We start from the raw sequence: 14,174 nt of genomic DNA, 5'->3' as shown, positions 1-14,174 counted from the left end.
TACTTGATTGCGTGTGTATATATGTGTGTGTGATACCGCCTCCAGCTGGTTCTCGTCCTTCACGTTGCGTTCCGACACTTTCCCATCTACAACAGCTTGTCGTCGCAGTATGAAGAAAGTATGAATGAAACAAAGCTACAAAACAAACAATTTAAGAATTTCTGCATTTATTGTTGCGATTATCTTTGCCATAAAGTATATCATAAATTGTTTAGATTAATCGGCATGTACATAGCTTATACCCCATTTACACCAACCCAAATAACGGTTTAAATTTATCGTATATCATGTGTCGACTGATCGCATCGTTGGCCGTTATCGTTCATTTTTAACCGCTTATCAAGAAAAATTAAAAACTTTGGGTAGAAAACAAAAATAAAATCACATGCCCATGCATTTTTTGTGTTTGTTTTTGTTTTTATTAACTCTTGGTTTAATTATTCCTGCGTTTATTCAGATTTATGCTTAAATTTGTAGATTAATTTCAATTACTAATAAATCAGTCTATAATTAAAATATATGTTCGCTTAATGCTTTTGTAAGTGTGTGTGTGTATTTGTGTTAGTATGTGTATGTGTATGTGAGTGTGTGTGTGAGCTGCCCCTTCCTCCAACGAATTGAGTACCACGGAATACTAAAATCTCTATATACGGCTTTGGCCCACCTTTTCAGCAGGCAACAAAAAATTGAAAATTTCATTCAGTTTTTTCGTTTTTTTTAAGCATATACCAACATACAATTTAAACGGAACTACCACACACGGGAAGCCTTTTAACAAAAATACATAAAAAAAATCAAATACATACGCATGTGTGTGTGTGTACAGTAAACAAAACAGATCGAACGAAACCACAGAATCTTTATATATATATATACTTGTATATATATATATAGAACCAGAAACGACAACTCAATAATTTGACTCCAAAATAATCTAACGGCAATATTAACATTATAGATATGATAATTAATCAATCAATTAAACAATTTACAATTTTAATCAATATATATATCAATATAAAGCTGTTTTTTCATAAAACTTTTCTTTTTTCGGTTCATTCGATACGGAACAAAATTATGTATGTATGTATATGCATAATACGTATATAGTAGTAGTATATGTATGTTTGTAAACATTCGACTCGCTATGAGATATATATATGTATATATATATGTTTATCTTTTTGTTTTTATGTACGTAATTCATAATCAATAAGAACTAAGAAGCAAAAATTATTCTATTTTTTGTGAAAAACAAATTTTGGCTATATAAAAGCAAAACAAATGATAACATTGAAAACGTGTTTACACTCGCGCTCACAACTCCCAAATGTGTGTGTGTAATTTGTATGTGTATGTGTATATATTTGTGTGTGTGTGTGTGAGCAGCTGCATTTGTTGGCAAGGCAAGCGACGATAACGTTTCGATTATGCATGACAGATAGACGCGTCATCTGTACGTGTGGGTGTGTGTGTGTGTGTTAGTTGTGTGTGTACATATATGTGTGTATGTGTGATATCGCCTCCAGCTGGCTCGCTCCCGTAACGAGCTAAAGCGTTTTAGCGGCTCTCGCGTTTATCATAACATAGAGTAAGGTGCGCCTTTTGCACACACGGTTTGCAAATTGAACTGAACAGAACTGGAACTGGAACTGGCCATACAGCTCCTATGAACACTTGACACAAGCGCCCTCCACATCAAAGTCCAGTACCATAAGCTTTGTCTCCTCCGTACCATTGCGTGAGCCCACGGCGCATATCAATTTTGTATCATTCGCCCTGTGAATGGAAATCGAAATATAAGTAAAGTGTTACGTACTTAACATTATTTATTACTAATAAACTACTGGTTAGCACACACTCATTTATAACTTATTAGTTACCTTATGCGCCAGACAACTCCACCGGAGCCGCCCGAATCCAAAGCAACCAAATTGCGAATAAAATCGCCCGTTTTGACGTCCCATAATTTGACAGTGCCATCATCGGAGCTGGTGACCACAAAGCGTGAATTGAACTGCAGGCAGGTTACCGCTGACTGATGCTTATTGGGGCCTAAACAACAAAATTACAGTTTATGAATGAGTGAATGAATCAATCAATCAATTAAATTCGAATTACCCGATAGCGTTTGCAAACATTGCCCTGTTGTTATGTCCCACACTTTGACCGTGGAATCGGCATTGCCAGAGACGAGAATATTCTGTCGCAACTCCATGCCGGATGTGAGGCTTTGATGGCCCATTAGAGTGTGTTTGCAATTGCCAGTTTCCACATCCCATACCCGTATCGAGGTATCCAGGGAGCCAGAGACGACATGAAGGCCATCAAACTGTAGAAACCGGAATTATGTTTAGTTAAAGTTTGCATATTATAGTTAGCGTAGTTATAAGTTGACTTTACCTGCAAGGAGTAGACACGATTGGTGTGACCCTGCAGCGTGTGCAGGCATTCTTGTCGTTCTGGATGCCAGATCTTGACCATATAATCGTAGGCGCCCGATACAATTAGCTTGCCATCGTATTGCACACATCGTACCGCAGCCAAATGTCCAACCAGCACATGCAAACACGTGCCCAACTCAATGTCCCACACACGCAGCGTTGCATCCCGTGAGCCGCTAACCACCCTGGGTGAAGATGGAAGATAAACCTGGTGCTTCACAGCTAGCTGTGCTTCAATCACTTACTTATTGCCATGTAAATGCATGCAGCGCACCGTTGAGGTGTGTCCTTGGAGCGTGTGTACACAGCTGCCACTCTCCATGTCCCACACCTTGAGCGTGCGATCCGTGCTGCCGGATATGATGATATTGCCAGACATTTGCGAAGACCAAACGCCGCCAGTATGACCCACCAACGTGCGCAGACACTAGAGAAGGAAAGATATTAGAAGGAGAGATTAGAGAATATTGAGATATTGATCATGAGAAGAAAAAATTCGAACAAGATTCTTCTATCTGCATAGCTTCTATAGAAAGCAGTTTTACACCGATCTTACCTTGCCATTGACTGCCGACCAGACTTTAAGCGTATTGTCATCGGAGCCGGAAACAATGCGGTTGCCGGAGAATTGAAGGCATGTGATGACATGATCGTCGTGACCCTTGAGCACCTTCGGCTTGCGCACTGGCTGCGAACGCCAATTCATCTCGATAATGTGCTGTCGCATATAAGCCGCTTTCCATGGCGACGCAATTGGTGGCATATTGCCATCGCGTCCGCGCTTGGGACGATCGCTGCGTGTCTCTGTGAGTATCTGTGCCTTACGACACTTCTCCTTCCACAACAGATTGTCGTCGCAGAGGAAACGCCAACTGCGGCAAGTTTGTGCGGCGCGTAACAAATCCTTCGGCTCCAAATATGAGAGCACAAACAGCGCCAGTTCTCGTGGCAACAGTGAAATGAAATCACGCTGGAATTGCGGCTCGATCACCTTCATCATGTGCCGCACCTGTGATGGGTCGCAATGATCGATCAGACGATCCACTGCCAGCAGACGCTCGGTATGGGACCAGCGTTGAAATTGTGCCAACCAATGCTGCAACTCGGGCGGCGGATTATCGCGTGTTATCAGAGCACGCGGCGTTCGCCGACCCAATGCTGGTGAGCAACCGCCCAGTGACGTGGCAGAAATGCCGGTTGGCGTCATCGTTAACGTCATCACGGCAGCATTTCCTAAGGGCTGCGTTGAGGAGCGTGGGGTTGAGGCAAAATCATAGGCAATACGCTTACGGCTATTATCGCCAGATCCCGAACTGCTGCCAGCACCACCAGCACCACTACCGGCTCCACCACCACTACCAGCACCGCCGCTGCCCGTTATACTCATCGAGTAGTCACCATCCAGCAGACGACTCTCATTGTATTTACGTTTACGCTGCTGCTGTTGTTGTTGTTGCTGCTGCTGTTGTTCGATTGGTGGTATTGAAATGGTTTCCTCATGGTAACTATCAATGGCATCCATGTCGAGCGTTTCACTCAAGCTAGCGTTGCTGCCACTGCGGCTGTTGGCCAATATGCTGTTTTGGCAAGTGCATATCTCTTCCAAATCTGAACAATTGTTCTCCTCATCACAATTGCCCCATGGTTCCTCGGCACTGAAATCTCCTGGTTCAACAACTCCGCCTCCGCCGCCTCCATCAGCGTTGCCTGAATTTTCCTCCACAACAATGCCAAGCACAATGGCATCATTGGAGCTATTACGTGTAGCCTCCACACGACGACGACTGCGATTATTGTTTGCATTTGCAACACCTCCAGCTGCTAGTCCACTGCGTGCCAAAAATCGTTCCTGTGTTTGGGCACTTGCATTCACATGCCTTGTGGCTACGGCTACCTTCGCTGTGGCAGCCGCTGCATAATGACAGCGTGCCGATGTCGAAGTCGCTGTTGATGTGGCTGACGTCGAGGGCTGCGCATCCACATCCAGAGAGTTGCTATTGCTGCTGGCACAAGCCAAGACGCTAGTGCGACTGCAACCGCTACTGTCCTGGCTGTGTGTCTGTGAGCCCACTGAGCTAAAGGATGTGATGGCCACTCCTTTGTCCGTCTGCTGACAGCTCGGATTATCGTCATTCGAGTTGGTATTCGTGTAGACGTCTGTGCGATTATTGTTTGTGGAAGTGGAAGCGTTGCTGCTCCCGTTGGGCTTCACAATAACCACGATGGGCAGCTTGGAATTGTTGCTGGAACTGTTGCTGTTGCTGCTAGTACTGCAGGAGCTGGAGCTGGAACTGTGCTGTGGACAGGCATTGTTGTTGGCATTTGCCAGCGTTGAGCCCAAGTTGATTTTGGCAGTGGACTTGCTCAGTCGGCTGTTTGTATACTTGCGACTGCTCGTGGGCGTCGTCGATAGGTCCTTGTAGGTGCACTAGTGGGACACAAAGAGAGTTTTAATATGTATCTACAATGTCGTTTAATGGTCTTTACCTTGCTATCCGAAGAGAAGGCGCGTGCCTGGCTACTGCTAGGCCAATCATCACAAGCTACTCCACCGCCACCTCCAGCACCAACTGCTGCTCCTGCACGATTGATCAGACTTAGATTGAGGCGATTTTTGTTGATGAGCGAATTGCTGCCGAGTATAATTCCACCGGTCAAACGCTGTTCGGTTTCAAAATCGCGTCGTTCAATGCGATCCATGGACTCGATATCCGCCTGGGACAGGCTGTTGCTGTTGCTGTTGTTGCTGCTATTTACTGCATTGGCTGCTGTCGCCTCGGCACTGGCCGTTAGGCTCATTTGTTTAAGCCGTACGGACATTTGGCGATCGTGTAACGAACTGGTTGCCACATCGATTGCCTGCCCTGTTTCAGACTTAACTCCTCCTCTTGGTGCATTGCGTTGCTGCTGTTGTTGCTCTTCTTCCGCCTCGAATTCATCGCTTAGCCGCTTCGGTTTGCCCGCCAGCAGCTCCGATTGAACAGCATTGGCGCCAACTGTGGCGCCGCCGACATGAGTATGTGACTGTTGTGGCTCCTCGATGACAGGCGTTTCCAAAAATATTTTTGAGCCATCAGCTGTCATGATGATGCCATCAGAAACAGTAGCAGCAGCAGCGGTACCATTCATTTGTGATGTATTGGAGCAGGACCGTACCGCAGCATCTTCATCATCATCATCCTCTTCATCCTCATCGACAATTTCCTCCTCGTCGAAATCGTCTTCATCATTTATAAGGCATACAACGGGCGGCTCGTCGTTAACGTTAAAGAAAACATTATTCATTGGGCTGTTGTGCTCCTCCTCCTCCTCAGATGGAGCGTCTCGGCTCATGCGTTCGTTTTCAGTGCCATTAAGCGTGTCTGTCGAGGAGCTATCATCGACGGGCACAACAACAACGACGCCCATTGTTTCAGCTCCGGCACCAGCTCCCGTACTATTCGGCAGTGAATTGGAAGAGCTTATCTCGTATGTTTCCAGCACCCCGGTGGTCTCGGTACTGGACTCATCATCGAGAACGACGGCATAGCCATGTTGCGAGTTCGAAGAGACACAGTCCTCCACGTCCTGTTCCCTCAGATTGGACATAGATTCAGTTACTGTTACGTCTACCGCTTGGCTAGTGCTCGCCTTTGGCTGTGATGCTTGAGGTGTTGGCGGCTTTAAATCGATGCTATAGCTGCTGCTGCTGCTGCTGCTGCTGCTGCTGCTTCGGCTGCTCTGCTCCTGCTGAGCGTCGTCCTCGGCACCTGAACAATTACTGCTAGCAGCTGAACATCCTTTTTCCATAATACTTTCCACTACGGGCAGGTAAAGTCAATCTCTCTTCTTGCACTGCAGCGATGCTCAACTGAAAGGTAGACCAAAAATAAATAAAAAAGGTTTATCATCAGTTAATTTATTCCTATTTCAGATGTTATTTCAGTGAAATTCTTTGAAATATGTACTTTGATCTGTAGCGGATTTAAAACTAACTTATTTTGGGATTCTAGCTATAAACCTGTAAAATATACAGTTTTACCTGATCTTCCACGCCCCTATGGGCGTAGATATATCTGCAATATATAATGTATAGCTTGGCACTTTATGTTTCTTTGCCACGCCCCTAGCGGACGAAGTAATACACTCTTTTCTATGACATTTTTATTGATGAGTCTGTTTTCCTTGTTATTTCATATTGATTTTAAGCCGACTCTTCTTCCTGTAGATTCGTTTTAAATTTGGGCAAATCTGCATTTTCTTGATAAAAAAAAATATATTTGTAGAACACTTTGCCAAAGATATGTAAGATATGTATTTAGAAACCATCATCCTTATCATATATTAAAACGACCGAAGGCCATTCTTTGTATAATCCTTACAAGGTACAATTTTATAAACAGCATCTTCTCACCACACATTAATTATAAGTCTTCAACTTACAAGAATTAGTTATGAAGCTATCCTAGTTTTGAGCCGAAATATATAAAACCCGCTAGAAGAAAGACGCAGCCGCTTTGGAGCTGCGTCAGCGACCCTCTGTAAAAAATTCCCACGCAACGCGAAGCAGACACGACGAAAGAGGCAAGCGGCAAAAGTAATAACCACGATGAGAGGAGATCGTGTGCAGGCACTTTTCTGTCTGTCTGTCTGTTGTTCCTCTCTCTTGCTCTTTCTCTCTCTACCACATTCGCATGATGATGAGACTCTGAGAATTGCAAAAAAAAAAAAAATAAAAATCGAAAGAAAAGGAAAAGCAATGGGAAAAATGTTTGTTGCAGCAGCAACAATAACAGCCGCCACAGCAGCCGTTGTCGTCTTTCTTAGCAATCAAAAAAAACTGGCAAAGGAAATCACAAAAGTGCATCGGCGGAAGAAGCTAAAACGGCGCGAAGTAGAATGGGCAAAGAAGATGAAACGGGTATTACAACAAACATACAAACACATTCCCACACAAACACACACATGCATATACACTCACAGATCAGTAGCCCAGGCAGAAAAGGTAAAGGCATGCGATGACAAGAGCAAAAGTAACGGACGGAAGAAGAAGCAATAAAGATACACACCAACAACAACAACAGCAGCAGCTACAACAACGATAGCGTACACCTTGCAATTTAAGCCGCTATCTGTTTGCGCTGCTCTCTGCTCTCTCTCTTCCTCTCTCTCGAGCATCAAAGTCATCAGCTTCGACTGTCATACTGAAATGTCTCTCTCACTCGCACGCGCACAGCATCAATTTTACGCATACACACACACACACAGAAACGTACGCACACGCGTACAGACAGCAAAAAAGGGATCAGTGCATTTGCAGCAGCCAAACAACAAAGAGCGATCGCATAGGAATTTTCTCCGCGCAAACATACACACATATATATACACACATACGCAAGCACGTGTATGTGTAGATCCTGTGTTGCATCACTCGTAAAAGAGATCAGATGTGTAAGAGAATGTCGAGAACCCTCCCCTTCTCAGAAAATGTAGATATTGACCGACCACCTCTGAAGGTTTAAAGGGTCTTCATTTATGTTTTACTTCATTTTGTGTACGCTTTCACACGGCATTCGTGTTACCTGTGCTACAACCACAGGACTAAAGCGAGAATGAATACCCCGAACCTTGTCCGTCCGTTAATGCCGTCTTCATTTTTTCTTTTTGTCCATTTATCTACGTCATACAGCAAAACGGCCATGAGAATGAGGGAACATATGTACAGAAATGTAAATTCTTAAAAGTTAGTAAACTAACTAAATTGTACATGCCCTAACCCCACTTTTCTGCACCTGCACCGAGCGAGAGCCAGCCCCAAAATTCGTGGAGCAAGCAACAAAAGAAAAAAATGTGAACATTGTTGTACACACACACACACAGGCCAACATACGAAAGCGACTACGTCGGACGTCGTATGCATACACACACACAGCCACACGCTCAAGTACGCACACATACAGAACAAATGTCACGACATGCATAAGGAAAAGGAGTTTACTTTACCCCTATATATCTCTTTTTTGCACTTTGAACAACACAATTCATATAGATGTTGCACACATGAGGTTTCCAATTGCAGTTGAGCTTAATTGTTTAACTATTTCATCCGTTTTACACTTTTTGCGTTCAGTTCACGCACACACACACATAAACTTGCCCATCCACAAGAAGCATTTGCCAACGAGCACACACGTTTAATTAAATTTACCACGTACGTTTTTCTGCCGTTTTCTTTACTGTGCTATCATTAGTACACAGTATTACTATTTTGGTTAACCTTACTTGTATTATTCTGACAAACAAAAACAAAAATTCTTAAATTCAGACAGAAAAATAACTAAATGACTTGAGCTGCGCTGCCACTGTATGTTAGCAGCACCAAAGTATCGTCGCAAAGCATCGATACGCTAGTATCGATATATTGTAATAGCATAACAAATCGATACCATTGAGTAATACTATTCGATAATTCATTATATTGGGTATTATTTTGATTTTATTTAATAAAAATTAATTATCATATTCACATCTAATCCGACTTTGCAAAAACAAAAGCAAATTAGAAATCTGTGTACTAAATGAATTGAGACTTTGTGTAAAAACGTAAAATGCCTGCAGGCGCGCATCGATACACAGAGCCGCCCGCTATCGATTGTTTGTATTTAAATCAAACCAAGTGGATCATTAATATAAGTTTAGCTGCCGAAATGGACGCAACGGCGCCGTCTGAAAGCCTCGGCGAGCTTGTCTCCCATTACCTGGACAAGGGAATCATACTTATAATAGCTGATCTGCTCAGTTTGATTACGGTGTCATCATGTCTGGTCATCAAGGTGCCACAAATAAATACGATACGCGAAAACCAATCGTCAAAAGGTTAGACCACGCCCACACTACTGTTACGCCCACACACTATCTGTATATTTATACAATTCTAGGTATCAGCGTTTTTGGCCTGTGCCTGGAGCTGTTCAGCTATACCGTTATGATGTCCTACAATTATACATCAGGTTATGATTTTCTATCCTATATGGAATATCCTGTGCTGCTATTGCAGGAATATGTGTTAATCTATTATGTGTTCAAATATCAGGATATGCTGGGCAAACGCACACAAATCTTTGCCATATTCTACGCAACCATCGCGACTCTTATCTATTTGAAAATCTTTCCCATTATCATCCTAACGTTCCTGGTGGTGAGTAACCAAACCAATCAACCAACCATATCTTTACATATACAACTCATATATATATATACAGCTGAGATATTGATTAGAACCTTCCGTTTAGATAACAGCTACGTACTCCACAAACTCGTTTTCCATTTTTTAATTTATTTAACTAATTATGTGATGTTTAAAATTGTTTTGGAAAACCAGTTTTTGTTTATTTTGATTGCCTTTGGAGCTGAGCATAATGAGAAGCTTTTAACTAAATCATTGGCGAAGGTCATTTGTGTTTTGCTTTATAATATTTGTCTTGCTTCTATTTATATACAGACATAAACGGTCGCAGACCAATTGTTTTAAGAGATATTTGCATAGGTAGATGTATCTCAAAAGTACAGTAGAGGCTGCTTACAGCGTACAAAGACTATTGTTGCTTATTTTCCGCTTAGCTGATTACTGGAAGAAGTGGTTGAAGAAATAAGAGAAGTATCGAGAAAATATATTATAGTATAGGTTGCCTAAAAAAAATCTATAATATAATAAATACAAAATGCTTCAAAAAACTATTACGAATTAACTTTAAATTCTCCTAAAAATTTAGATATAGTTAGTTACTATCAGTAAGTCCGCCAATTAATTTCTCATTCAATCTGCTTTTATATAAATAAGTAGCAATGTCTTTTAATCTGGCTTAAACGATGTATTCCATTAAAGGGCACTATTTCCATTCAAATCAGTCCTTCAAGTTGGCAGTCAGTCAGTCGTTTAGTTAATCAATCGTTCAATCAGCATAAACATTCTCATATATTACACTAATACTTAACCTTTGACAGCCTTTTTGCACGCCGATTGGAGCAACAAGCAAAGTGCTCCAGCTCCTGGCTATATTGCGTACAAAGGATGCTAGCTCCGTTAGCCGTACGACATGGGCGCTGTCCGCCTTCACCAATATGAGTTAGTATAACAATACAAATAGAACGGGCTATTTTTAAACTAATCCTTATTCAATTTGCAGCTCGCATTTATACAGTTTATGTGCAGTCGCATGATTTGATGCTTCTATCAAATTTCCTGATATCCACGTTTCTTAGCCTAAGCGTCTTTGTCGCCGCCTGCGTTTACAAAAAGAAGACGAAGACGGCTTAAAAGAAACTCACCTAATTGTTAGAAGTTAATTGTAAACAAACCAATACTCAATAAACACGGACTTACAGTTGTTGACAATTTTTAAAAATTAAAATATTTTACTAATAAAATTCAAATCCCATTGGCATTTTTTTTCAGTTTATCTTTAGTTGATTCTAGCTGTCTGCATAGTATGCCACGCCCAGTGCTCCGATTACGACCAGCAAGGATAATGCATAGATGCTTAAACGTGGCCAATTAATGTTGGATTTTGTGGGCTCCACATCCAAAGTTTTACGCTCCTTGTGCTTGCGCTTGCCAAACTTTAGCTCATATTTCTCGAGCTCCAGTCGATTACGCTCCTGCTCTTGCTGCAATTTAAGCTGTTGCTGTTGCTGCTCTGTGGCTTGAGCCTTTGAGCGCTCCGCTTGACAATTGTCATCACAATTGAGGGATGTTTGACCTGCTCGATGTTTGTCGCAGGCGATTTCCTGCTTTAGACGTTTGCACTTGCAATAGATGCGCAACTTCTTACGGCAAAGCTCGGGATTGGGACAGGGGCCAGGATGGCAAACTGTCAAGCAACGATGGCCACAATTGAACTGCATAAAAAGAGTTTATAGCTATTTATAAATATTGAATATTCTCCACAACTGTACGCACATTTTTAAGGCAACGATTGCCACAACTGTTGAATCTTTGTTGTCGCTCCTGCACCTCCTGTAGACTGCCCTCTTCATTAAAATATTCACTGCACTTGTATATTACTTGATTGAGTCCACAGTAGCATTTGTTTTTGATCACAAATGCACATGGGGCACAAGGTGGTGGATGACAGCCTTTAGCGCAGGCATGCGTGCAGCCAGCAGGACGAGGAATAGCGCAGCCTTGTTCACAATTTGCACAACCTACTTGCTGCTGCATATCCTGTGGATCTGGCACTGTATGGCACACCCGATCGCATCGATGATTGCCACACTTCAGCTGACGTGCGCACTTACGCTGGCAGGATGTGGGCTTGGAGTTCCAGCAGGGCCAAGTGGCCAACTCATGTCCGCCAATGCAGCGAACGCTGACATTCTCCTCGCAACGGGGATGCGGCAAAGCGCGATATTCGTACTGAAAGAATTATAATTAGATATATATCTTTAAGCTTCATCAAATCCGTGACTCACTTTGTGCTGTTGTCCACGCGGCGCCTGATCTGGTCGAGGCACACGCTGCGCTGCGTGGCAGCGCGCCTTACAAATATGTCCACACCCGGTGGAATCATTGACTAACCCACAAGGCTGCACGCAGGGCGGGCATTCGCCCTTGTGACACCGATGCTTGATGGCATGATGACATTTGGACGTAATGCTAAGAAGTAGACTTTTAGACATCTTATAATTTATAGTATAGAGATTAGCTACCCACCGACATAGCTCCTGGCACGCAATACGCGCATTCTTCTCTCGTCCGCAGGGGACGCTTCGTCGCGTCTTGCCGCAACGGCAATTCACTTGAGACTCCATCTTGCACGGATAACATGGTCCGTTGTGGCACACGGACTGACATTTGTGTTTGTTGCAACTCAGCTGTTTGCCGCAGATCTTCTCGCAAGGCGGACATTGATCACCACAGCACTGAAAAGAAACAGAAGACATCAGTTGGATAGACTGTGTAGTTGCTTGTTTTATACCTTGCGATTGCAAGCATGTTTGCCACAATCCCGCATCTGTTTGCATTTGGTTTCGCAGTTGAACTCCTTGGAACAGGGCAGCTCCTTTTCATGTAGGCCGCAGCGGCATTTCTTCGTCGTGCGCACTAGGCACTATAACAATGAAGTTATACATATTATACAGCAAATTTATATGCTTAATTTACTAAATAGCCTACCAAGTTGCAAGGGCCACGATGACAGCGCTGTGCGCAGCTATGTTTGCCACATGACAAGAGCTTCTGGCAAGTGTCGCCACATGTTTCCTGTAGCTCGTTACAACCCCCACTTTTAATCTGCATTAAGCATAATAAACATATTAGTAGTTAGATATAGTAATATGGTTTCTGGTAAGCTTACGCTCTTGCCGCATGGACAGCTACGCACGCCGAAAGGACACTCCGCGCCTTCACAGGATCCTGCGTGGCACACTTTCTCACAGGTATGAATGCCACAAGCAAACAGAGCGCCACAGACCTACATAAAGAGGGACATGTTTTATAATGAAACTATAGATTTTCAGCTGCTTACGTTGCTGCATTTCCATTTGGGCTCCGCACAGTTCACGACTTTCTTTTCGCGTTTGCATTCGCAGGGCTGTGAGCTCTTACTGGTGCATGGCGGACACTGACCAGGTCGATGGCACCGCTGATTGCATTTGTGCTTGCCACATGATAAAAGCGATTGACACTGGAAACCAGGATTCGAATTAGACTTTACATAAGTTTTCATATAAGACTTCGTATTATTTTTTCCTTTAAGAGGTTTAATAAGACTTTCATCTGTCAATGTTATTAATCTCACACACCTTTTGCTCGCACTGCCAGCTCTTGTCGATGCATCTCACGCTCCGTACAGCCGCATTGCCACAGAGGCAAGAGCTGTGCGCCAGTTGTGCGCATGGTGGACACGGACCCGGATGGCAAAGCAATTTACAATCGTGCCCACATTTTGGTTGCAACAGTTTTCCACAAATTTCGCCACAGGAGTGTGGCACAAGGAAAGGTTGCGGCTGCGGATTTGGCTCCTTGCCACAAAAACATTCATACTGTGTGGGTCGATCGGCTGGTTGATAGTCCCTACGGCACTGCGGACAGCACCAATGGAGAGACTTTGTGCGTTTGGGCTGCACAAATTCGCCCAGATGATTATAATGACCCTGATTATCATTGGTTTGCTGCTGCTCCGCCTTGACTTTCATTTGCATAACGCTGTCGTTGGCCCAGCGCTGAATGCAATTGAGATGGAAGAAGCAATAGCAACTCTTGCATGACCAAATGGATTCCACGCGTCGAATGCTGCCAATACAAATTAGACACGTAGCAGCGCCAGAGTGCAGAGTATTTTCCAGAAATGTGGCGGTGCGGTTTACATTGTTGTCACTGGATGCAGTCACTGGAGCCTTGTAATGTTTGTATAAAAGATCTAAAATAGGCAAATATTACAAGGGAGGACACGTCATAAGGGCTTGCATCTCTCATACCAAGTATATGCTTTTCATCCAGTTCGCCTTCATCTTCAGAGCTGGAGGCATAAGCATTCACTAATTTCTGTGCAGCTGCCAAGTTTTTGGCCTGCGCTTTATTAAACTTTTCCATTTCGACCGGCTAAAAAAATTGCGCTGAATTCTAAATTCGACTGCTGCGAACTACAACATCCAAGACTTGATGTAATCGAACTGGAACAAAATGCATCGGACTTCCCAATCAGTTCCATGGCCAACTCTAACTCATTACACGGCACTGAGCAACACTAA

At 43.3% G+C, this 14,174-nt stretch overlaps 3 protein-coding genes across 5 annotated transcripts; 1 reads left to right on the top strand and 2 right to left on the bottom strand.

Annotated features, from left to right (window-relative positions):
• Nucleotides 1–1,292: 1,292 nt before the first annotated feature.
• Nucleotides 1,293–8,819, bottom strand: LOC111597423 (F-box/WD repeat-containing protein 7). Of its 2 annotated transcripts, none has more exons than XM_023312120.2 (8): nt 8,639–8,819; nt 4,932–6,294; nt 3,001–4,872; nt 2,690–2,871; nt 2,404–2,629; nt 2,122–2,332; nt 1,884–2,055; nt 1,293–1,779 (listed from the first exon to the last, which is right to left on the bottom strand). In XM_023312120.2, the coding sequence occupies exons 2-8, from the start codon at nt 6,231–6,233 to the stop codon at nt 1,668–1,670; spliced, it is 4,077 nt and encodes a 1,358-aa protein (XP_023167888.2). In that variant the 5' UTR covers nt 6,234–6,294; nt 8,639–8,819; the 3' UTR covers nt 1,293–1,667. The 2 variants fall into 2 exon arrangements, with proteins under 2 accessions (XP_023167888.2, XP_023167889.2); XM_023312121.2 differs by lacking the exon at nt 8,639–8,819 and adding an exon at nt 8,427–8,632.
• A 151-nt stretch (nt 8,820–8,970) lies between these two features.
• Nucleotides 8,971–10,925, top strand: LOC111597419 (solute carrier family 66 member 3). Of its 2 annotated transcripts, XM_023312116.2 has the most exons (5): nt 8,971–9,299; nt 9,362–9,621; nt 10,428–10,548; nt 10,610–10,771; nt 10,879–10,925. In XM_023312116.2, exons 1-4 carry the CDS (start codon nt 9,032–9,034, stop codon nt 10,738–10,740), a joined length of 780 nt encoding a protein of 259 aa, XP_023167884.1. In that variant the 5' UTR covers nt 8,971–9,031; the 3' UTR covers nt 10,741–10,771; nt 10,879–10,925. The 2 variants fall into 2 exon arrangements, with proteins under 2 accessions (XP_023167884.1, XP_023167883.1); XM_023312115.2 differs by lacking the exon at nt 10,879–10,925 and having other exon boundaries at nt 8,972–9,299; nt 10,610–10,818.
• LOC111597417 (NF-X1-type zinc finger protein NFXL1) lies at nt 10,888–14,101 on the bottom strand. The gene is made up of 10 exons (XM_023312113.2): nt 13,902–14,101; nt 13,227–13,843; nt 12,950–13,108; nt 12,779–12,895; nt 12,598–12,714; nt 12,401–12,532; nt 12,136–12,344; nt 11,895–12,078; nt 11,383–11,838; nt 10,888–11,321 (listed from the first exon to the last, which is right to left on the bottom strand). Exons 1-10 carry the CDS (start codon nt 14,014–14,016, stop codon nt 10,896–10,898), a joined length of 2,532 nt encoding a protein of 843 aa, XP_023167881.2. The 5' UTR covers nt 14,017–14,101; the 3' UTR covers nt 10,888–10,895.
• Nucleotides 14,102–14,174: the final 73 nt, after the last annotated feature.

The sequence above is a fragment of the Drosophila hydei genome, unplaced genomic scaffold (genome assembly GCF_003285905.1).
Source record: "Drosophila hydei strain 15085-1641.00,03,60 unplaced genomic scaffold, DhydRS2 tig00000243-arrow-arrow-pilon, whole genome shotgun sequence".
NCBI classification, from domain to species: domain Eukaryota; kingdom Metazoa; phylum Arthropoda; class Insecta; order Diptera; family Drosophilidae; genus Drosophila; species Drosophila hydei.
The sequence above is the reverse complement of the archived record's forward strand: the minus strand, read 5'-3'. Positions and strand labels throughout refer to the sequence as shown.

Coding starts and splice junctions, on each gene's coding strand:
- LOC111597419 (XM_023312116.2), top strand. CDS start 9,032: ATGCCTGCAGGCGCGCATCGATACACAGAGCCGCCCGCTATCGATTGT. Junction 9,300..9,361: donor CGAAAACCAATCGTCAAAAG/GTTAGACCACGC, acceptor ATACAATTCTAG/GTATCAGCGTTTTTGGCCTG. Junction 10,549..10,609: donor GTCCGCCTTCACCAATATGA/GTTAGTATAACA, acceptor TTCAATTTGCAG/CTCGCATTTATACAGTTTAT.
- LOC111597423 (XM_023312120.2), bottom strand. CDS start 6,233: ATGGAAAAAGGATGTTCAGCTGCTAGCAGTAATTGTTCAGGTGCCGAG. Junction 4,873..4,931: donor CCTTCTCTTCGGATAGCAAG/GTAAAGACCATT, acceptor GTGTCCCACTAG/TGCACCTACAAGGACCTATC. Junction 1,780..1,883: donor GGAGTTGTCTGGCGCATAAG/GTAACTAATAAG, acceptor TTCCATTCACAG/GGCGAATGATACAAAATTGA.
- LOC111597417 (XM_023312113.2), bottom strand. CDS start 14,016: ATGGAAAAGTTTAATAAAGCGCAGGCCAAAAACTTGGCAGCTGCACAG. Junction 12,345..12,400: donor AACATGCTTGCAATCGCAAG/GTATAAAACAAG, acceptor GTTTCTTTTCAG/TGCTGTGGTGATCAATGTCC. Junction 12,079..12,135: donor GCGTGCCAGGAGCTATGTCG/GTGGGTAGCTAA, acceptor TCTACTTCTTAG/CATTACGTCCAAATGTCATC.